The sequence below is a fragment of the Paralichthys olivaceus genome, chromosome 15 (assembly GCF_024713975.1).
Source record: "Paralichthys olivaceus isolate ysfri-2021 chromosome 15, ASM2471397v2, whole genome shotgun sequence".
Lineage (NCBI taxonomy): Eukaryota > Metazoa > Chordata > Actinopteri > Pleuronectiformes > Paralichthyidae > Paralichthys > Paralichthys olivaceus.
Genome location: NC_091107.1, coordinates 14,588,424 through 14,609,995, shown reverse-complemented (window position 1 = coordinate 14,609,995; position 21,572 = coordinate 14,588,424). Strand labels below are relative to the sequence as shown.

The 21,572-nt window shown below is 42.4% G+C and overlaps 2 protein-coding genes across 7 annotated transcripts; both read left to right on the top strand.

The window, feature by feature from the left end:
- The first annotated feature begins 385 nt into the window (after window positions 1–385).
- Window positions 386–5,757, top strand: fam76b (family with sequence similarity 76 member B). Of its 2 annotated transcripts, none has more exons than XM_020086106.2 (10): window positions 386–993; window positions 2,026–2,090; window positions 2,210–2,264; window positions 2,361–2,516; window positions 2,597–2,781; window positions 2,890–2,940; window positions 3,039–3,116; window positions 3,256–3,391; window positions 3,498–3,599; window positions 4,621–5,757. In XM_020086106.2, the coding sequence occupies exons 1-10, from the start codon at window positions 907–909 to the stop codon at window positions 4,708–4,710; spliced, it is 1,005 nt and encodes a 334-aa protein (XP_019941665.1). In that variant the 5' UTR covers window positions 386–906; the 3' UTR covers window positions 4,711–5,757. The 2 variants fall into 2 exon arrangements, with proteins under 2 accessions (XP_019941665.1, XP_019941666.1); XM_020086107.2 differs by having other exon boundaries at window positions 452–993; window positions 3,259–3,391.
- A 402-nt stretch (window positions 5,758–6,159) lies between these two features.
- On the top strand, window positions 6,160–21,138 carry taf1 (TAF1 RNA polymerase II, TATA box binding protein (TBP)-associated factor). 5 transcript variants are annotated; one of them, XM_069539848.1, is made up of 41 exons: window positions 6,160–6,452; window positions 7,019–7,133; window positions 7,305–7,428; window positions 7,521–7,637; window positions 8,072–8,194; window positions 8,479–8,720; window positions 8,839–9,054; window positions 9,300–9,542; window positions 9,624–9,852; window positions 9,965–10,072; window positions 10,179–10,346; window positions 10,471–10,598; window positions 10,915–11,022; window positions 11,106–11,279; window positions 11,383–11,556; window positions 11,846–11,950; window positions 12,035–12,235; window positions 12,311–12,452; window positions 13,851–13,981; window positions 14,071–14,151; window positions 14,261–14,410; window positions 14,502–14,621; window positions 14,854–15,029; window positions 15,119–15,339; window positions 15,449–15,656; window positions 15,941–16,112; window positions 16,296–16,507; window positions 16,634–16,742; window positions 16,833–16,931; window positions 17,032–17,209; window positions 17,297–17,364; window positions 17,447–17,569; window positions 17,702–17,794; window positions 17,904–17,988; window positions 18,121–18,188; window positions 18,551–18,667; window positions 19,020–19,127; window positions 19,299–19,394; window positions 19,713–19,941; window positions 20,197–20,362; window positions 20,586–21,138. In XM_069539848.1, exons 2-41 carry the CDS (start codon window positions 7,020–7,022, stop codon window positions 20,806–20,808), a joined length of 5,949 nt encoding a protein of 1,982 aa, XP_069395949.1. In that variant the 5' UTR covers window positions 6,160–6,452; window position 7,019; the 3' UTR covers window positions 20,809–21,138. The 5 variants fall into 5 exon arrangements, with proteins under 5 accessions (XP_069395949.1, XP_019941561.1, XP_019941559.1 ...); XM_020086002.2 differs by having other exon boundaries at window positions 15,119–15,345; window positions 15,941–16,106; XM_020086000.2 differs by having other exon boundaries at window positions 15,119–15,345.
- Window positions 21,139–21,572: the final 434 nt, after the last annotated feature.

Below are 21,572 nucleotides of genomic sequence, written 5' to 3'. Positions count from 1 at the left end.
GGAGGCCATCAGAGGTCATTTACAAACAGGGTGTAAATGACGCTGCTTTGAGTCAAATTTGAATGTCGGGGCTTATGGACGACACCACAGGAGCAGTATGGAGGCATTTTATGTTTGTTTTTCCACGTTTGAAGAATCAGTCGCCATTGACTTCAGTCGTAGGCCTATAGCCTATTGGATTTGGCTGCAACGCTTTTTTCCCCATGAAACTCCAGAAGTGTTTTGTGGACCCAGACACTTCACCCACCCCTCCACGGGCATCGTGGTCAGTAGATAATGAGTGAGTGATTATGTGCAGTGTCTTTATCGATCGAACTCTTTTGTGATCGATCACACTGGTTGATCGGTGTGATCAGACGCGCTGAGTGAAAGCTGGCAGCTGATTGGCTCGCAGCATTTCAAACTGCAGATCCCGCGGACGGACGTTGTGTCGCGATAGGTTTTCTTTCTTCTCGCAGGAGCCGTCGGCCACTTCCGGTGACATGACGACGACGGCGTCGATACAAAAAAGAGAGAAGGAGAACAGGAGAATTCCTTTCTGGCCGAGAACAGTGGAAAGTCCGCAGAAATAACCGGCTGTGAGTTGAGTGGATCGTGTCTGTGGCGGATCAACCGACTGTCGGCGTCACGTCAGTGTTGTGGGACGACGTGCGAGCGGCGGAAGCTCTGAGATATCTGGAGTTTATTGTTCTTCGGCTGCTCCCTCCAGCTAACGAAGCTATTTCTGTTCCGCCGAGCACATCCAGCTAACGCTAGCTACCCCCGGATGCCAACGCTGAGCTGTGTGCGCGCTACGGTGTCGATCAGCAGGCGGCTCGGGACGACACGGTGCCGTTAATCCGTTCGGTTTGCAGCTGGACTCAGCCAACGCTTCCCCCGGGCTCGGTGACTTTCGTTTGGGCGAGAATGGCAACGTCGGCTCTGTACGCCTGCACGAAGTGTAACCAGCGGTACCCCTTCGAGGAGCTGTCGCAGGGCCAGCAGCTGTGCAAGGTTCGGACTGTAAACAACACTGAAACCGGGTGTTGTTGTTGTTGTTCATCTGGGTGCGATGGTGTTTACGACCCAGGCTGTGATTATGTAACAGCTCTTATCTCTCCCACCCAGACACGCACACACTCACTGAAAGCCCGTTTATTTCAATCCAGCACGATCTGTTTGTTAAAGAGCTCTGACACGCCAGGACACTCATGAGACCAATAACTCACATCTGGATGTTCTTCATGAAACACGGGGAGAAGCATTATCCTACAAATTACCACTGATGAATCACTTGTTGCTCTTGTAGAGCTTGTTGGTGTTCACTCAAAGTGCCCTGCAGTTTTTGTCATTCACCCATTCACACACATTCATACAGGGCATCTCTGTGCAGCACTTGATCTACCATGCATCAGTCATATATAGAATAGATCCGGTTTATTGTCATGGAACACTGTACAACAAAATATTTAAAAGATAAGTGATCGCAATAAACAGACAAAAATAAATATATATTAGAGCTGGTCAGATTTCTGGTTGTAGGATGTTGCACTCTACCTCCTGAGCCACAGCTGTCCCAAACATGTTGAACCTCAGTGTACAGAATAAAAATGTAGGCAGGCATCCTTATTGCCCTTTGTTCCCATCCTCGCAGATCCCACCATTACAATGGGTTGGTGTCTGTGAACATCACCAGTCACATGCCAGTCTTCACTTGTATAACGCCCCAAATTGTCAGACACTAGTAATTCCACAGACGTTGTGGCCAAGATTTTGTTAGAGACAAACTATTAAAGGGACAATCTTGTTTCCAATATTTAAATTTAAAGATCCAGTGTGTAAGATTTAGGTGAAAGGGATCTACTGGCAGAAATTGAGTATAAAATAATCCTAGTGATGTTTTCACTTGTGTTTCATCTAAATTGTACGAATCGTTCTTTCTTTACCCTATAATGGGCCCTTTATATTTAAATACTAACATTTACATCAGTCAACTTTTATGTTCAGATGCTGATATGTGTTTTTACTTTTGTTTCGTTTCCTCAGGAGTGTCGCATCGCACACCCAATCGTGAAGTGCACATTTTGCAGATCTGAATTTCAGCAGGAAAGGTGAGATGTTTGGGCCTCATAATAGATTTCAGCTTTTATTTATGCTCATACATTGACTTTCTTTGTGTTCTTTATGCAGTTTCTTTGTGATGTGATTCTTTTCTTTCTGTTATTTACAGTAAAACCAATACAATCTGCAAGAAATGTGCACAGAACGTCAAACAGTTTGGAACTGTGAGTAACTCAAAGCACTTTTCAAGCTGCTCATTGTCCATTTATTTAAAGTGACATGATGTGTAATTCCTCTTCATTTTTGTCTTTTGTCTGCAGCCCAAGCCCTGCCAGTACTGTAACATCATTGCAGCATTTATTGGGACAAAGTGCCAGCGTTGTACAAACTCAGAAAAGAAATATGGGCCCCCACAGACCTGTGAGCAGTGCAAACAGCAGTGCGCCTTTGACCGCAAGGAGGAAGGCAGGAGAAAGGTAACAGCACACACATGCAGTCGGATTATACAGTGAATGTGTAACAACTCGTGAGTTACCATCTCCTACATGTCCTACAGGTGGATGGGAAACTGCTGTGCTGGCTCTGCACTCTTTCCTACCGCCGTGTCCTGCAGAAGACCAAGGAACAGAGGAAAGGCTTCGGCTCCTCCAACTCCTCGTCCCTGAACGAGAAAGACCACCACTCCAGACCTCACCATCATCACCACCACCACCAACACAGACACAGCAGTTCTCACCACAAGTATGTTCTTTGCTGTGTCACCTTCTCCATCCTCAGGCTGCTCAGCCAGGCTGTTATTTAGGGAAAAACTAAGGTTTGTGTGTTGTTGAGCCATCTCGTCTTTCACAGACTTAGTGGGAGCTTGAGTCCGGAGCAGGAGCAGGGACTGTGGAAGCAGAGGTAAAAATTTCGGTCTCATTTCTCCCACTTAATGAAAACTGTGTATAGATGGAGGAGTGAGGCCCAGACTTTATATTCTCATCTGACTTTCTGTGCAGCCATAAATCGTCTTCAATCCAGAAGGAGACTCCAAAGAAGAAACCAAAACTGGAGATGAAGCCATCCAATGGGGACAGGTGAGATTGATTTGGTAACTGAACTAGAAAAGATTAAATTAATTAACCTGCGTTGATGTTGACATACAACCACTACCTGTCCATATTTTGTTTACTCATCTCAGCATTAGGCTCATGCACGTTCCTTTTCTCCCATCAGTAGTTCCATCACCCAGTCAATGGATTCTGGAGGAACAGACAACTTCATTCTCATCAGCCAGCTGAAAGAGGAAGTGATGTCACTGAAGAGACTTCTTCAGCAGAGGGATCAGACCATCCTAGAGAAGGACCGAAAGGTAGGACATCAGCCTCATTTGACCTCCAGCTTAAACAAGTCTAAACTGCATCACTGTTTGTTTATTGGATGTTGTTTAAGGTATTGATTTTTAAACTCTTCTCTAGCTCACAGAGCTCAAAGCAGACTTTCAGTACCAGGAATCCAACATGAGAGTGAAGATGAACCAAATGGAGAAATCGCACAAAGAGTCCATGGAGCACCAGCAGGTAGAAAAATACATAGTGTTGCAGACCAGTAAGATTAATTATACTTGAGTTGACAACAGCTACACTCGTAGCACTGTAACTGCAATCAAAGCCTTTGTGTCAAAAGCCCATAAGAATCCTTGATCACCTGTTCAACAAGCTTTAAATGTGTAAAGGAGCAATGTTTTCAACTGCTCACATCCAGCACTGCTTGTTTTACCCAACCTCAATGTGCTTGTTAAGCTACAATGAATTGGTATTAACGAGCTCATGCAGAAGCTTTATATGTGTGGACTTTATACCATCTATACGCATTTTACTAGATTTGTAAACTTATAGCTACAGACTCTGACATCAACCGCTCTCTCTAGAAGCATCACCAGCATATAATGAACTCACATCAGCACCAGAGGGAGGAGGACAGGCATGATAATGACTACTAAAGGATTTAATTTAAGGATTATTAGATTTTTTTTTCTCCCAGAGAAATATTATGGAGGTCAAATACTGTGCTGCAAGCTTTCTGCTGCGTTCATTTTGTAGCAGTGGCTCATTTTACACGCTAACAACAAACACCAACGCTAATTAGAATTTACTACGATCTGTCCAGTACTTAAAGTTTACTTTGTGTTGTTTGATTCGCTCTCAAAATTAAATAAAAATAATCAAAGTAATTACAACACTAATGATTTTATTGTTTATTTATTTTTCCACCTGCTAAAAAAATCTGAGGAAACTACTTAGATTTGTTCTAAACCAGTTTATATACTTTTTGAATTATAACACTAACAATAATATAACCAATAAGAGTATCAGTAATGTCCCAGAAAAGGTGGACTGCATTGATAAACGACATACTATAAAACATGTTGAGCAAAAAATAGTTTGAAGCATCTCATGAATGATGAGTAAACGGTAAAAAAATTCATGAAACTGTAATTTCTTCATTACAAAAAGAGAGTAATGTACACGTTTATTGTGATTTTACTAATATTTCCACTTGCGTATCATTTCTAACACAGTAAATCATTTGTTCCTACAGGGCAAGAACAGGGAGTTGATGAAACAAGTGGCTGCCCTCTCCAAAGGCAAAAAGTTTGACCGGACAGGAAGTTCACTGCTGTTACCCTAACAATAGGCTGGCCAGCGGGTATCGACACAAGGGCGGCTTCATTGTTGTAACACTGTGAGAGTCTCCCTCCTGTGTTTCCTCATTGCCATCAACATCGATTTACTTAACTGGTAAAGCCAGAGACCATGTTGTACATGGAAATCAATTGTCGAATCAAAGAAACCTTTTCTCGAAATGTCAACATATTTTAGATGTTTTATGGCAACCTTTCCACTGGATCATAGGATGTGACTTGGGATGTGCGGAGTGGAGGATGGAGCTGTCATTTTTAACACTGCCGGGCCAAAACAAAAAGCATGGTGTGCTCATGTGGATAGCATTCTGTCGACTCAGTGTATCCACTTAATTTTTATGGATGTCATGCAATTTATTTATTCAACTGTATTTCTTAGCTTTTTTATTTTATCACAACATACTGAGAGAATATCCCACATTTTGGGGTTTTCTTCAATAGCAATTAGTTATATTTTTCTAAATGGATGCGATTGTGGAAGACAGGCTCTCCTTAACGGAGACCCTGAGCAACTTTACAATGTATGCAAAATGAGACCACTGGGCTGCTCAACAGCAGAGAACTCTCTCAGTAACAATTCATAAATCAACCAATGAACACTTTGAAAGGCTGTCCGATAGAGAGACACCTCTTGGCTGCCCTCTTTCTCACCGTGTGACAGCTATAGTGCTTTGCTGTTTCTCTTTAGTGGAACGATTGTAATACTGCATGATTTTACTGCCAGATACCAGATGGCATTGTGGTCGGACTTCTCCCCCCCCTTCCCCCTTTAATTAGTTTTTTAAGAATCACTTGTAAATGTATTACTGGGGTCAGCCATTGTATTTAAACTATTGCTTGTATCTGTTTTAGTGAGTACAGTATGTGTATGGTAAGGCCAGTTGAAATTAACATGTCTGTAGAAGATGCTTTTTAAAGGAACACACCTTTCAACTTGCGTTACTGGGCTGGTTTCATACTGTGGCATCCAGGATCACTTTTGTACTTTTTTCCAAACCAAGTGTTTTAAAACTATTAAAACTGGCTAAACTGTTTTTGTATGTTTGTTTTTACTGACTTTTTACTGTTTCACTTTATCAGGGATTTCATACTTTTATACAATTCAAGTCATGCACCCTGCACATTCAACATATGTTCTTGGCGAGGTGAGGATAGCTGCATCAAATGGTATTAAAGACAGTCAACTTAAAAATCCTCATTCATGCCATTGTTGAATTTCAATACCACTTTCATAACTTTTAATCTTACGTCTCTGAATTAGGTTTCGTTTTTTTGTCCTGTGTAAAGCACAAAAGGTTGTTATAGTAAGATTTTACGGTCATAGTACAATGATACCTGGATGTGTGTTCTTATATTTTGCCAAACGCTAAAATATTGAATATTCCATTCGTTCTGTAAAAGCAAACAGTTACAGGAAGCACCTGAACTCATCACCATGTTCTTCCGGGTCACTCGGCTTGTCCGCCAGTTAGCAACAGTAGCGTCTACCAGAGAAATAAAAGCTAACGTTTAGGATGTTTTAGGCTGAAATAAACATTTGCTTCGCTCTCACTAAGCAGGCGAGGGCACAAAAGACATGTGTTTACAAAGGAGGTTGTAGTGAACATATTAAAAACTAACAATCTACTTTACCAGGCTGGAGCGGGTTAGCATGCTACATGTACTTAGCATTCAGTAGATACACCAAGCTGGATTAAAGTTGACTAAATCGCAACCGAAGGCACGCGAGGTAAGTTCATTATGTATTTATGTTATATCTGATGTTTAGTTCTTGTCATCCGACACTACCGATTGAGTTAGCTCACTTTACTTAATGTAAGAAGCGTAGCATCACACCGCAGCTCAGCTAATGTTGATGTTACCAGTGTTACTGTTACAAATCCTCAGGTCACAAAAGACTGGGACGAAGCTCATTGTCCCAACACATGTAAATAAATAAAAACAACTACGTACTCAGGTTCTAACTTTAGCTGCAGATCAAACAACAACGATGCTAGTCTGTAATGAATAATACTTTTGACCTCATATCATGATGCAGAAATAATCAAGAAGAGAATGTAAAACACTGACAATTATACTCTAGTGCTTATTTTAATTTAATCAAGCAATCTCATACATGCACAGCAACAAATCATTTGTAGTCTGTGATGAGGTTGAGCCTTGATGCATCCCTCCTGCATAAATCATTCAGGGATCACAACGATCTCGTTAGTTATTGTCTAATGTCTCTCAGGATAAGACAACAAAGAGCTAAATGCCTATAATGTGTCAGTGTTTTCTCTCTCGACCTTTCAGGATGTCGGACTCTGACAGTGACGAGGATCAAGATCGTCCTTTCTCCATCACTGGCTTCCTCTTTGGAAACATCAACGAAGATGGACAGCTGGAGGACGACAGTGTTTTAGACAATGTAAGTGTGGTGAAGACACTTTCCTATTGCTGCATATTAAGCTGTATTACTTTGCATTGCGTTTAAACTCAGATTTTAGTTAATAGCGTTGTATATTATGTTGCTGTTCTCATCTGCTCACACCAGTTCTCTGCACGATTCTCTTCTCTTTCTACACCCTTCTCACTCCAGGAGTCCAAAAAGCATCTAGCTGGTTTGGGTACTCTGGGTCTGGGCTCGCTCATCACAGAGATTACTGCTAATGAAGATGATGATCAAGCGGAAAACAGAGACCCTGGTAGTGTTGATGAAGAAGGTGAGGCTAAATACTGTATATGAAAGAACTGTGCATTAATGTATCCAAGGTTAAGATGGAGTAACATTTTTTTAATATTTTGCCTCATGCAGGTTGGGTGCAAAGCACTGAAGATGCAGTTGATTATTCTGACATCAGTGAGGTTGCTGAGGATGAGACAAAGAAGTACCGTCAGGCCATGGGGTCATTGCAGCCGTGCAGGAAAACAGGTGATCATGTTACAACACACAAGAGTCTTTATTTTACCTTTTCTTTTTGGATATATAAAACTCTGTTTTATCTTTAAAAAATATGTATATAATAAAGGTTGAGTGTATAGGATTTAGTAGCATCCAGCAATGAGGTAGCAGATTGCAACTAAATTAATAACTTCGCCTCACGCTTTCCTCTCTACGGTTGGGAAGTACACGCTGGTCTTCAGGTAACATATGTTAAAGGTCTCTGGAGCCAGTGTTGGCTTTGTCCATTCCTGGCTAAAGGAAACTAAACTATGAATATTATATTTCATTTCTGCCAATCAAACACCAATCCTACACACTGGACCTTAAAATAAATGTTGTTGTACATATTACACACTTTTAAAACTTTTTGTTCACTCTTTTATTTATGTTAATATAATCCCTTCAATTTGTCTTTATTTCAGATGATGATGATGACTATGATGCCGACTGTGAGGATATTGATTCTAAGCTCATGCCTCCTCCACCACCACCAAGTCTCGCAACAGGTGCTAAGAAAGATGAACCATCCTCTCAGCCTGCAAACGGTAAGGGCTGACTCAAAATTAGTCCCTGAGGAGAAATTATACCAGGCATACCCTCATCCCCTGAGGTTTGTTCTTTAAAGAGCTGTAACTGTGGAGTCTGAAAAGAAAGTCGATATATTCACGCTTATAAGGTTTAGATTGCCTCTGAAAATATCTGAGAATATGACACTTAGAAAATATTATGACGTAAATTCAATAGAAATTCAGGGAAAGGTTCATGTATTTTTTTATCACAAATACTAATGATTAGGGTTGATTCTCTCAATCACTTTGGTTCCTTCTAGTCGGGGAAGAGGGTGATGGCATCATCCTGCCCTCCATTATTGCACCATCCTCCACGGCTGATAAGGTTGACTTCAGCAGCTCCTCAGACTCTGAGTCTGAAACTGATCGTCCCTGCCAGGGGTCCGGGGCTGGAGGGTCCCCAAACAGGCTCAATCTCCCTCTTGCTGGCATCATGCAGAAGGATGCAGCCAAAGCACTGCCAGGTGTCACAGAGCTCTTCCCAGAGTTTAGGCCTGGAAAGGTAAAGCTTCCTCACAGCCATTGTACTTAATCGGTTGGCCCAGTAAAGGTTTACTGGATCATCATCATTTTAAAATCAAGGTGGGAACTGATACCAGTTATGTTGGCCGTACTACTAGGTGCTTAGGTTCTTGCGACTGTTTGGTCCTGGGAAAAGCATGCCGTCTGTTTGGAGGAGTGCCCGCAGGAAGAAGAAGCGGAAGCACCGGGACCATCAGCCTGGGACGCCTCCTCCAGAAGGAGAACCCACAGAGCAAAGCCTGGAGAAGAAGTCTGGATGGATATATGAGTATGCAACCCCTCCACCACCAGAGCAGTGTCTCTCTGATGATGAGGTAAATCTTCAGTGTCACAGGCTATAACAGACTCTCATAATGTCACCTGGTAGTAGTGCAGCACTTCATAATTGTATTTAACACTAAAGTATTCAGGCGGTTGTGAAGGAATCTGTGCAGAGAACCTCCAGCTGTGTTGTGCATTTGTGAAAGGCAAACTGCGGGAAAACTGTTGCCAATTCTCTGGGTTTTACCCGCAGGTCATGTCTGAAAACCGCTTGAACATGCTTCTCTGTGTTATCCAGATAACCATGATGGCTCCAGTAGAATCTAAGTTCTCACAGACCTGTGGTGATGGGGACAAAGAGACAGAGTCTCGACCTAAAGTAGCAGAATGGAGATATGGTCCGGCCCAGCTCTGGTACGACATGCTTGGCGTCCCTGAGGACGGAAGCCATTTCACCTATGGGTTCAAGCTAAAAGAAAAGCAGTCCAGTGAGCCTCAGAAGCAAGACGCACCTAAAGAAATAACAGAGCCTTCTCAAGAGGTACATAGACAAGGACATATAATAGCATACATTGACATTTTTCAGACTGTGTTACTGATATTGTGTGTATTTGACCCCTAGTTTCAAAGGCAAGAAGACGATAATGATGATAACGAGGATCAAGAGAAAAACAGAGCAGACCCTGAGAACGAGCTCTTCCTGATGGTCACTCAGCTGCAATGGGAAGACGATATCATCTGGAATGGGGAGGACATAAAACACAAGGGCACCAAGACTCAGCGAGCCAGCCTGGCAGGATGGCTACCCTCTAGTATGACCCGCAATGCCAATGCTTACAACGCTCAGCAGGGTGAGTTGGCAGGAAAAATTGTATACAAATAACTGATGGCCACATACAGTATATCCTGCTGTAATATTTTATGTGTGTAAAATTGAATTTAATATTCTGTTAAATCTTACAGGTCTGACAAGAAGTAATTCGCAGTTGGTGCCACCTACACCTCCACCAATGCCCAAAGCTTCTTCAATCTCCGGCTCCAAGCGGGACAAAAATAGCCACGATAATCATGGTGAGTTTACTTTTAGATAACACTACAAATAATACATTCATAGACTCTTCTTAAGCTAACTTCTCATTTTCTGAATTGTGTTAATTTGTATTTTTTTTCTCCACAGCCTTACACGAAGATGATTGTCCCTGGTTCTCCATTTTTCCTATTGACAATGAAGAGTTAGTGTATGGACGATGGGAGGACAACATTATCTGGGATGACCAGGAGATGGATTACTTCCTCGCACCACCAGTTCTCACACTGGATCCAAATGATGAGAATATAATTCTTGGTATATAAAAACAAATCGTGCCATATTAACTTCAGTTTTATTCAAATTTGAGATCTTACAACATCTTACCCTCAGCTTATTTCCATTTTGCTTATTTTGATGCCCCCTGAACTGTCTCTTGTAGAGATTCCAGATGACAAGGAGAAAACGATGTCTCACTCCCCCTCAAAAGAAAATAAGAAGGAAACTGCAATCAAAAAGAGCCGCATCCTGCTGGGGAAGACTGGGGTGATAAAAGATGAGCCACAGCAGGTATGTTGCCTGATCAGATCAGGGGAAGCAACATGTTTGATTATGGCAAAGGCTGGATAAAAAGCTGTGCCTCATCAATGGAGATTTGTCTCATTTGTAACAGGAAATGGTAAAATATGTCTCTAATCAGGAGGATCAGAGCTGCATAATGAAGGAGCAGATGAAGTAAAGAAGATTTCTTGAGCTTGAAAAAAATTGTCTAGCTTCATCGTGTCTGAGTAATACCCAATACAGTGAAATGTTGGAGTGGTGGTTAAACTTTGCAGTTAAAAAATAGAAAAGGTTTATGTATGAAATCTCCTTCCACTCAACTCAGAACATGTCCCAGCCGGAAGTGAAGGACCCGTGGAACCTCTCCAATGACGAGTTCTACTATCCCAAACAGCAGGGCCTGAGGGGGACTTTTGGTGGAAACATCATTCAGGTGAGCAGTGGCGTCTGAAAGTAAACATTGTGATGGAACTCATGCACAGAGTCAAAACTGATAAACCTTTCTGTCTTTAACAGCACTCCATCCCGGCGCTTGAGCTCAGGCAACCCTTCTTCCCCACTCACATGGGGCCCATGAAGCTGCGGCAGTTCCATCGACCGGCTCTGAAGAAGTACTCATTTGGAGCATTGGCTCAGCCGGGTCCTCATCCTGTCTCGCCACTGCTCAAACACATCAAGAAGAAGGCCAAGGTGGACATTACTTTTTAAAACAAGCATTACTCTTTAGACATATGAAAACAGCGTTCCCTCCCATTTTTGTTGTAACATAAGCCAAGTACATGTTTTTGTGTAGATGAGAGAGCAGGAACGTCAGGCATCGGGAGGAGGAGACATGTTCTTCATGAGAACGCCACAAGACTTGACGGGCAAAGATGGAGATCTGATCCTGGCAGAGTACAGTGAAGAATATTCCCCCCTCATCATGCAAGTAGGCATGGCAACCAAGATCAAGAACTACTACAAAAGGGTGAGTCTTGTCTTTATTAATAATAAGAATAACAATTAATTATAACTTGGATTTATATAGCACCGTTCAAGTTACCTAAGGCTGCTTTACAGAGTTAGGAAGACAAAAATAAAACATTGCATAGTTCTTGGAAAGTCTTTGAAAGTAATTGCAGACCTGTATACAAATACTGTAGGTGTGATATTCTGTCATCCTATTCAAGTTTGTGAAATTGAGAGACATGAAATGTTAGTCTTGTTGTAAAGAGTTGTTGAACTACATCATAGCAATGTGTTACTCTTGTCTTTAGAAACCTGGAAAGGATCCCGGAGCTCCTGACTGTAAATATGGAGAGACTGTGTACTGCCACACATCTCCTTTCCTGGGTTCTCTGCATCCTGGACAGCTGCTTCAGGTCAGCACTGTCACAGTCAACATGTGGAGCATTGTCTGCCTGTTAACTGTGACTAACTGGGATGTGTTATTTATTATCCTTTAGGCGTTTGAAAACAACCTTTTCCGTGCACCAATCTACCTGCACAAGATGCCAGAGACTGATTTCTTGGTTCTACGGACGCGCCACGGCTACTACATCAGAGAGATTGTGGACATTATTGTGGTCGGTCAGGAGTGCCCTTTGTTTGAGGTTCCTGGGCCAAACTCGAAACGAGCCAATACCCACATCAGAGATTTCCTTCAGGTTTGTTGAATTTACTCTCGGAAACTTAATCTGCTGTTGATGTGAATGCTGAAGTTTCACTTGTGTATTCTGTAGGTGTTCATTTATCGCTTGTTCTGGAAGAGCAAGGATCGGCCCCGCAGAATCCGCATGGAGGATATAAAGAAAGCTTTTCCCTCACACTCGGAGAGTAGCATCAGGAAACGACTTAAACTTTGTGCCGACTTCAAACGTACAGGTAGACTTTGCTCATTCATCAATTCTGTGCTCTGTATCTTTACCATTCAGTGATCAACATGATTATCATCATTTGTTAAATTAACTTAATCCAGTTGTTTGTATCAGGGCAATGGTGAGGTTAAATCGAGATACTGTGCTGTTTGAAGCTGGTTGGGTTCAACAGTGCATGTGCCTTAAATTGACAGAAAGGAATCTGAGCAGGGAAAGAGAATTGTACACCTACTTTGGATTTTGTCTACAAGGTAAGATGTTGTCTGAAGTCAGTTTGAGGACACGGGGCAAACGCTCAGTATTTACATTAAGCAAGGTTTTCTACAAGTTCCACATGTAAACAGGCAAAAAAATGTTTTTATTCTACTCCATGATATAATCAAGTTCCTTGTCACTCTACTGCTGTGGTAAGATTGCGTTTGGAGCACGAACACAGCAGGGGATTCACCGCAAGTGAGTGGGTGGTTGGGTTAATGATGCTTCTAACACGCATCCGAAGCATAAATGAAAAAGAAAACAAATGATCTCCCGGTGAAAAAGCAGTGTCATACATGTAGAAGACACAGACAAAGATGTCTGGAGAGTTTGGGGTGATAAGAGTCAGATATGGTGGTGTGCTGTAAACATGATCATGTGATCTACATAGTGGAGTTAATACGACATTTCCTCTTGCCTGAATAACGCAGAGGATTTAATGCTGTTGTGAACGCCTCTGTGCAGAAAACCTCCTGCTGCATTGTGCATGTGTGAAAGGCATATTTCCCCAGAGGTCATGTCTGAAAACCATTTTATAGTCTGCATTTGGTGGGGTGCAATAAAAGCCAGGCTGGAGAATATGCAAACAAGGGCCTTTGGGATCATCTCTGTAGATCAACACCTCCACCACCACCTCCATCGGTTTTCTGTTGTTGCAGATCAAACCTTCACAACATTCAGGAGTTTAGGAATTTTCTTCCAGCAGAACATCTTAAGGCTCATTTATTTTCAACTGTTTTTTATTTATTCACCTTTATTTATACAAGTTGGTAAAAAACTGCAGACGTCTATATGATGTTACTTAACCCGTGCACAGGAAAAGTTGTTATTGTTGTCGTGAAACTCGATTCTGCACTACACTCTAGTGGATGTATTGCTTAACAACCATGTCACATGGAAGTATGTGGGCCGTGACAATTTCATCTAATGTATCTCTTTTTTCTGTAAAAAAAAAGACTATAAATAAGCCTTTCAGCCATATTCTTAAGATTCAACTTTATTGGAGACAAACCTATACATCAATGGAGTATTTGTGAATGTATGGGTGTATATCATGTAGATATGATGTGCAATCATAGTTGTATTTGTTTTTGTCCATCCATCCACGAGCATAAGTGTTGATTTAAAAATGTCCTTGTCCTCGTGTTAGGGATGGACTCTAACTGGTGGGTGCTGAAGCCTGACTTCAGATTACCCACAGAAGAAGAGATCAGAGCCATGGTGTCTCCAGAGCAGTGTTGTGCTTACTACAGCATGCTGGTGGCAGAGCAGAGACTCAAGGTAACTGGCTTCTCCTCTAAGCAATTTGATGTTCAACAAAAGTGAGTTGTGTATCCACGGCTTCACTACCAGTTATTTTACCCCTGTAGGATGCTGGATATGGTGAGAAATCCTTCTTTGCTCCAGAGGAGGAGAACGAAGAAGACTTTCAAATGAAGATTGATGATGAGGTACTGACCCAAGTGCTTCTTAATAATGAGTTTAAATGATCCAGACTTGAGATAACGATAAGCTTTTTAGACTTGAATCACACTAATCCTTTCTCACACATCCATGTAGGTGCGGACAGCTCCATGGAACACAACAAGAGCTTTCATTTCTGCCATGAAGGGGAAATGTCTGCTGGAGGTTACAGGTGTGGCTGATCCTACAGGCTGTGGAGAGGGTTTCTCCTACGTCAAAGTTCCCAACAAACCCACTCAACAAAAGGTCAGACCGGCTAAAGCAACATATTGCCACTCCTTGCACTGCTTTGTTTATGTATAGAAAGAGAAAACTGTAATCCTATGGGGGTTTTCAGGATGACAAAGAGCCACAGCCCGCCAAGAAGACGGTAACGGGGACAGACGCCGACCTCAGGAGACTCTCGCTGAAAAACGCCAAGCAGCTGCTGCGCAAGTTTGGTGTTCCAGAGGAAGAAGTAAGAACCTGACAAAGTACAAAGAGAAAGGTAGAAAGGTCTAGAAGTTCGAGAGGATGTCCCATAATACAAATCCTTTTTTGATGTCCAACAACCATTGCGTAAATCACAACAATGGGTAACTTAAACTTGCCTGTTCTCTTCTTTTATTCACTCTGATTACAAAATCTTCTGAATCTGTGTGTCTGAATGTCTATGAGTGATTGTATGTTTGTGTTTTTATGTGTTTTAGATCAAAAAGCTCTCTCGCTGGGAGGTTATTGACGTGGTGAGGACCATGTCCACAGAGCAGGCACGTTCAGGTGAGGGACCCATGAGCAAATTTGCCCGAGGGTCCCGTTTCTCTGTTGCTGAACACCAGGAGCGCTACAAGGAGGAGTGCCAGAGGATCTTTGACCTGCAGAACAAGTGAGGCTCTTATTTAGTGCTATTTAGGTTTTTATAAACTCTGTGTTAGAACTGTTTGACTCATTTTCCTTGTTGCCTGTCCACCACAGGGTATTAGAATCGACAGAGGTGCTCTCCACAGACACAGACAGCAGCTCAGCAGAAGACAGTGACTTTGAGGAAATGGGGAAGAACATTGAGAACATGCTGCAGAACAAGAAGACCAGCTCCCAGCTTTCCCGCGAGAGGGAAGAGCAGGAGAGGAAGGAACTGCAGCGGATGCTTATGGGGGAGGAGAGTGACAACAAGGGACGCAAGGAGCGGCGGAAAGGCTTGTGTACTTACACTGCTTACTTTTATCAACTTCTCATGGTACACTGAAGACGTGTGTTAGCTATGGTAAAAACATCTCTCATTGTAAACTCCTTTCCACTCTGTAGCGAGTTCCTTGTCCACCAGCTCACACAAGGATGACGACACGTCCTCCGTCACAAGCCTGAACTCCTCAGCCACAGGAAGGCGGCTCAAGATCTATCGCACCTTCAGGGATGAAGATGGCAAGGAATATGTCCGCTGTGAGACAGTACGGAAGGCTTCAGTCATTGACGCCTACACCAGAATCAGAACCACCAAGGATGATGAATTCATGTAAGTTTTTATCTTTACAGTTGTATTTGGATTCTTTTGTAACAACGGTTTCATGTCATGCTATGATCCGGCATTTTAGTGTGGCATGGTCCATTGGTTGAAAAACATATGCAATTAATAATAGTTTGTTCAATTTTTGCTTCTCTATGTATGAAATGTAATGTTGTTTATTAAGGAATTATTAGTATTATTATTATTATTATTATAAAGAAATGACACAATTAGTGCCATCACCACGAAGGAACCTGTAAATTTCAAATAGCCAGCGATGTTTATCTCTGCAGACGGAAGTTCGCCCTCTTTGACGAGCAGCACCGAGAAGAGATGAGGAAGGAGCGCAGGCGTATTCAGGAGCAGTTGAGGAGACTGAAGAGAAACCAAGAGAAGGACAAGATCAAGGGTCCTCCAGAGAAGAAGGCCAAGAAGGTCAAGGAGAGACCAGACCTCAAGGTAAAAGTAAGCTTGCTGATTCAGTACTATACTCTCTTTCGCTTATTCACCAGCTTTTTAATACCCTGCTAAATTCAGACCGCACCCAGTTTGCTTTCTTTCATTATTATTATTATTATTATTTTATTATTTCCTATAGCACAAGTAGATTCTTTGTCGTGTTCCTTAATGTTTGCCTCTTTTCCCTAGCTAAAGTGCGGAGCATGTGGAGCCATAGGACACATGAGGACAAACAAGTTCTGCCCACTGTACTATCAGACCAACGCCCCACCTTCTAACCCAGTTGCCATGACAGAGGAGCAAGAGGAGGAGCTGGAAAAGACAGTTATCCACAATGACAACGAGGAACTGATCAAAGTGGAGGGCACCAAGATCGTCCTGGGCAAACAACTCATTGAGAGGTAGTGGATTGTCCCTCTTCTTCCTGTCTTTATCATCAAAAATTCTGTAATCCTTAAACTCGTGTTGATGCACAGCCAGAACAGCTCAAAATTCCACCATACATGTAATCATTTTTTCTCTTACAGTGCTGATGAGGTGCGCAGGAAGTCCTTAGTGCTCAAGTTCCCCAAACAACAGCTCCCACCAAAGAAGAAGAGACGCGTCGGCAGCGCTGTGCACTGTGACTATCTTAACGTAAGCAAAGCCATTGTACTGCTTGTTTTAGAAAAAGAATTTGAACTCACAGATCCTGCGGCTGATCTTTTCTTCTGTTTCTGTTCACAGAAACCACACAAGGCCATCCACCGCAGACGCACTGACCCCATGGTGACCTTGTCCTCTGTGCTTGAGAGTGTCATCAATGACATGCGGGATCACCCCAACGTAAGAACACACTCAATCGCCACAATATTTTACCATTCCTATACATTCCCCTTAGTGCTGCGTGGTCTTATCCTTACTGCTATCCCCCCCCTCTACGTAGACGTACCCGTTCCACACACCAGTAAATGCTAAGGTGGTGAAGGACTACTACAAGATCATCACTCGACCCATGGACCTGCAGACGCTGAGGGAGAATGTACGCAAACGAATGTACCCATCAAGGGACGAGTTCCGTGAAGCAGTGGAGGTCATAGTCAAAAACAGTGCCACCTACAATGGTAAAGAATAAAAACTTGTTTTAAAACCTCTTAGGCTCAAAAGGTGACTAAGTGTGTTAAGATGGCTTTTGGTTTTTGTTCCGCCAGGGGCAAAGCATCCGATAACGCAGGTGGCACAGTCCATGCTGGACCTGTGCGATATTAAACTGAAAGAGGTGAGTGTGAATGTTATTTCGCACCGTCCTGTTCTTTTGCTTATTTCCACATTATCTCTCAAACCTGTGAATGTGTGTTCAGAAGGAGGACAGACTGGTGAGGCTGGAGAAAGCCATCAACCCTCTGCTGGATGACGACGATCAGGTGGCCTTCTCGTTCATCCTGGACAATATCGTGACCCAGAAAATGATGGTGGTTCTCGATGTGAGTCACATTTTCTCAGCATTTCTGAGCATTTTGTGCAAGTTAGATATTTTTAATACATATTCTGATAATATTGCATGCAATAAAAGTAACTATCTGTGTCTTATTCTCCTTTCCTTACCCTCTCTGTAGTCATGGCCGTTCCATCATCCTGTAAACAAAAAGTTTGTACCTGATTATTATAAGGTGATTGTATGCCCTATGGATCTGGAGAGCATTCGCAAGGTGAGGGCGTGAGGCGTCAATCTAAAACAAATATACTAATAACATTTTAATATCAGCAATACAAAGACGGTGAACACAAAATGTTTGTATTTGTTCCATGCCTCAACAGAACATCTCCAAACACAAATACCAGAACCGAGATGCTTTCCTCTCAGATGTCAGTCTCATCCACGCCAACAGTATCAAGTACAATGGTAAATCATCACTGTTACCGTGAACTCTGCCTTCGGTTTCTTTAGAACTGTACATAACTAAATAACTAATAACATTTCTGCAGTTCAGTAAAAATGTTGTTGAAGCATAATTACTGTTTGTGTCTGTCACAGGTCCAGACAGTCCGTACACAAAGACAGCCCTGGAGATCACCAATGTGTGCAAGCAGACCTTGGCAGAGGTATGATAAGTCTGATACGTAGTTTTCTGTGCCTATTAAGGGGAAGCGTTGTTATTAATGATGCAGTAAATTACATTGGGTTTAAACAACAGCTTCAAAGCAATGCAGAGAACAGTTTAAAGGGATTCTATAAAGTGACACTTGATAATGAATGCTCCTCTGTTTTTCACACAATCTATTATTGTAGAAGGTTAAAAATAGTGGAATGTTTGTGTGGTGTACAATCATACAACACAGAGGACTGCAAAATAAATAAAATTACATTCTGTCTGTAACAAAATCTGAAGGTTGTATGGAGTTTTATTTCAGCTAAATATATGCCTAATTGGTGCTGTAATAATTACATGTTTTTGTGCTTCCAGTATGACGAGCACTTGACCCAGTTGGAGAAGGACATCTCGACGGCTAAAGAGGCAGCTCTGGATGCTGCAGACCTGGAGAGTCTGGACCCAATGACTCCTGGACCTTACACACCGCAGGTAGGAGAGCAGCCAGGACCAAGGTTTTATCAAATAGTAAGTAAATGGTGGTTTCCTGGGCACACAGACAATAGACTACAGGCCTCTATCTGTTTATAACATGCCACTCCAGGTAGTGTAAACATTTCTGTGCACAGTATTCTCCTTGCCACTCCTTGTAGTACTCCTTCTGCCCCTTTTCCCTTTTTATATCTGTATTAACTCTCCTTTCTAGACTTTCATGTTTCCTTTTTCTACAAACTAGTTTCTTCACTGCAGTGTCTTCTTTTTTCCAACCTGTTTCTCTCCTTCGCTCCTGCTGTCTTGTCCTGTCTCTCCTTGTGTCCGTGCTTGTCTGTGTGGTGTTGGCCAGCCTGCTGATCTGTTTGACAGCGGGGCTTCAGGGAGTCTGCCCAGAGAGCCCAGCAGCCTGTTCTCTGAGGGACCTCTAGTGGTTGCTTCAGAGAAGAGAGGGGGGCAGGTATGGAGAGAGACAGAAATGAGGCTTGCAACCACATGCCACCTCTCCTCAAACTATCCTCAGAGCACCAAGCTTGTTCGCATGCTTTGCTGTATATACTGTACAAGTAATCATTCAGCAGTTTGTCATTGCACGAGGTTGATTTGAGACTTTTATGATCGTATTCTTCAGGGACGCCACATGAGGCGACCTGGGGAGGAGGAGTCAGATGTGGACATTGAAGGCTTTGAAGAGGACGATGACGGAAAACCAAAGACTCCTGCTCCGGTAAGACAGATGGATTTAATCAAAGTTCATCTACAGTCCAAAAAAGTTAATTCAATGTTTTCCTTTTACAAAGTATACACATACCATCCTCACCCAAGAACCACCTTATTGTGTTGGGGTTAATTCTTTATACATTATTTCATTATATTTCCTATTATATTTATTTTACAGATTTAGGAAATGTGTTAACTTAATTCTTGCGCAGTTTTAGGAGACATTTTTTAACTATTCAATATTCTTCTGTTGAAATGTATCTACATAATCAACTTGCTCATGGCTGTCTTATTCACCTGTTGTTTGTCTGACCTATGTCTCTAGGCAGAGGACGCTGAAGGAGATCTGGAGGACGAAGACGACGACGACGAGATGTTGCTGCCCCCTCGCAGACGGCTGCACGACCATGAGGATGAAGATGAGTATGAAGACGATGAGGGAGAGGACGGACGCTCTAACCGCCCTGCCCAGGCCAGCGTGCTGTACCAGGATCTGCTCATGTCTGACGGAGAGGATGATGCCAGTGAAGAGGAGGGCGACAACCCTTTCTCCTGTAAGTTCAACTGGGGAGGTAAAGGGGACAGCTGAATTATAGAGACAAATAAAAGGGAAAAGTAAAATGGGAATATAATAAAGAAATATTTTTGCATTGTACTGAAAATTGACAATGACAGAGCACTATAGAGACTATAGACAAAATAGATATAGGAGAGTTAACAAACATGTATCATTACTCAGTCTTTGATGAAGACCATGTGTAGGTCTTTGTGCTTGATATTTGTCCTGATGTATTGTGTGTCCCCTTCAGCCATTCACCTGTCCGAGAGTGGTAGTGACTCCGACAGAGAGGTGGACGTACGACCTCCACCTCCACAGAGAGCTCAAGATACTGCACGCATGGGAATGGAGCAGGATGAGAGCATGATGTCGTACGACGGGCCTGATGAGCCTCACATGGAAGACAGCAATGTCAGGTACAACGGGCCCCAGAGTGAAGAATCCCTGCTCTGCTATAACTCTCAAGAATAAAGCTTTACAATAATCGTACTATTTTACTGTCAGTCTGGTTTCCTCACCATTATAACATATTGGTGGATGCAATATTGTTCCTGCATGCATTGCCCTACTTCAATGATTGGTAATACTGATGTGGGCTCTTGACATTCCCTCTCCCACTTTCCATCTCTTCTGTATCAGTTACGGCAGCTATGAGGAGATGGAGAGCCAGAGTCAGATGCAGCCCTTGGGCATGGGAAATGGAGAAGAATATGGCATCAGCGAGGAGGAGGAGGAAGATGAAGAAGATGAAGCACGTAGGAGAGGCCCAGCCGTGCTCTCCCAGGTCCAACTCAGTGAAGACGAGGAGAGTGAAGAGTTCAGATCAATCGGGGGAGACAGCGACATGGACTCTGACAACTAGTTAACTTTTTTTTTAATGCGCATTATCACAGAAAGATTGTTTTAAAATCAAGAAAGAGAGATTTCTCGGGTGAACATATTGTACATTTTTGTTTATAGCTTCCTTGTGTTTTCTTATCCCTGCACCTCTGGGGTCAAATTCTCAGTAGCTTTTTTATATGTAAGATGACAGTTGTCTACAATGATGTACCTTGATCTTGAAGTGTGTGTCCCATTGTTATCTGCTGTTTAAAGTCATTTAATATCCTGTGCTCAATAAAGACTCAGCAGCTCTGTTATATCTGCCCAGTGCTAACATGAAAAATAGAATAAACTCAATGAAGAATAACAAGGAGCAGTCACCAAGTCCTTATTACTAACAGTCATTTTCTGGTTCCTGCTCTTGTTTATTAGGTTTTAGAGTAAAACCCACAGACCGTATATAAAAAGTGAAACCACACTTATATTGTTGGTATCAAGTGAGCTTCCTATTATGAAGACGTCACCTGTTTAGTTTCTCTTGATGCCAACGTGCACGCTTCCTGTTACAAAACAACGCCTCTGAAAGAGACGGCCTGTTCTGCAATCAGCATAGATGAATCATGCTGTGCTTCTACATCTGTTTGAATTTGATGAGTTCATGCACATGCAATGCTTACAAAGTCACTGATGGCAACAAAAAGACAATCTTATTCCATTTAATTTATTATTCTTCACTGATAATTTCAAGGACATCTCAGATTAGATTTATCAGAAGAGAAAGAATTCACTCATTCTTCAACACCT

What these genes read in the sequence shown, in the direction of transcription:
- fam76b (XM_020086106.2), top strand. Translation starts at nt 907, where the DNA reads ATGGCAACGTCGGCTCTGTACGCCTGCACGAAGTGTAACCAGCGGTAC. An exon ending in AGGAGGAAGGCAGGAGAAAG is followed by an intron (nt 2,517 to 2,596) that starts GTAACAGCACAC and finishes CATGTCCTACAG; the next exon opens with GTGGATGGGAAACTGCTGTG. An exon ending in AGTCCATGGAGCACCAGCAG is followed by an intron (nt 3,600 to 4,620) that starts GTAGAAAAATAC and finishes TTGTTCCTACAG; the next exon opens with GGCAAGAACAGGGAGTTGAT.
- taf1 (XM_020086000.2), top strand. Translation starts at nt 7,020, where the DNA reads ATGTCGGACTCTGACAGTGACGAGGATCAAGATCGTCCTTTCTCCATC. An exon ending in ATCCTCTCAGCCTGCAAACG is followed by an intron (nt 8,195 to 8,478) that starts GTAAGGGCTGAC and finishes GGTTCCTTCTAG; the next exon opens with TCGGGGAAGAGGGTGATGGC. An exon ending in GGAGCGGCGGAAAGGCTTGT is followed by an intron (nt 15,346 to 15,448) that starts GTACTTACACTG and finishes TCCACTCTGTAG; the next exon opens with CGAGTTCCTTGTCCACCAGC.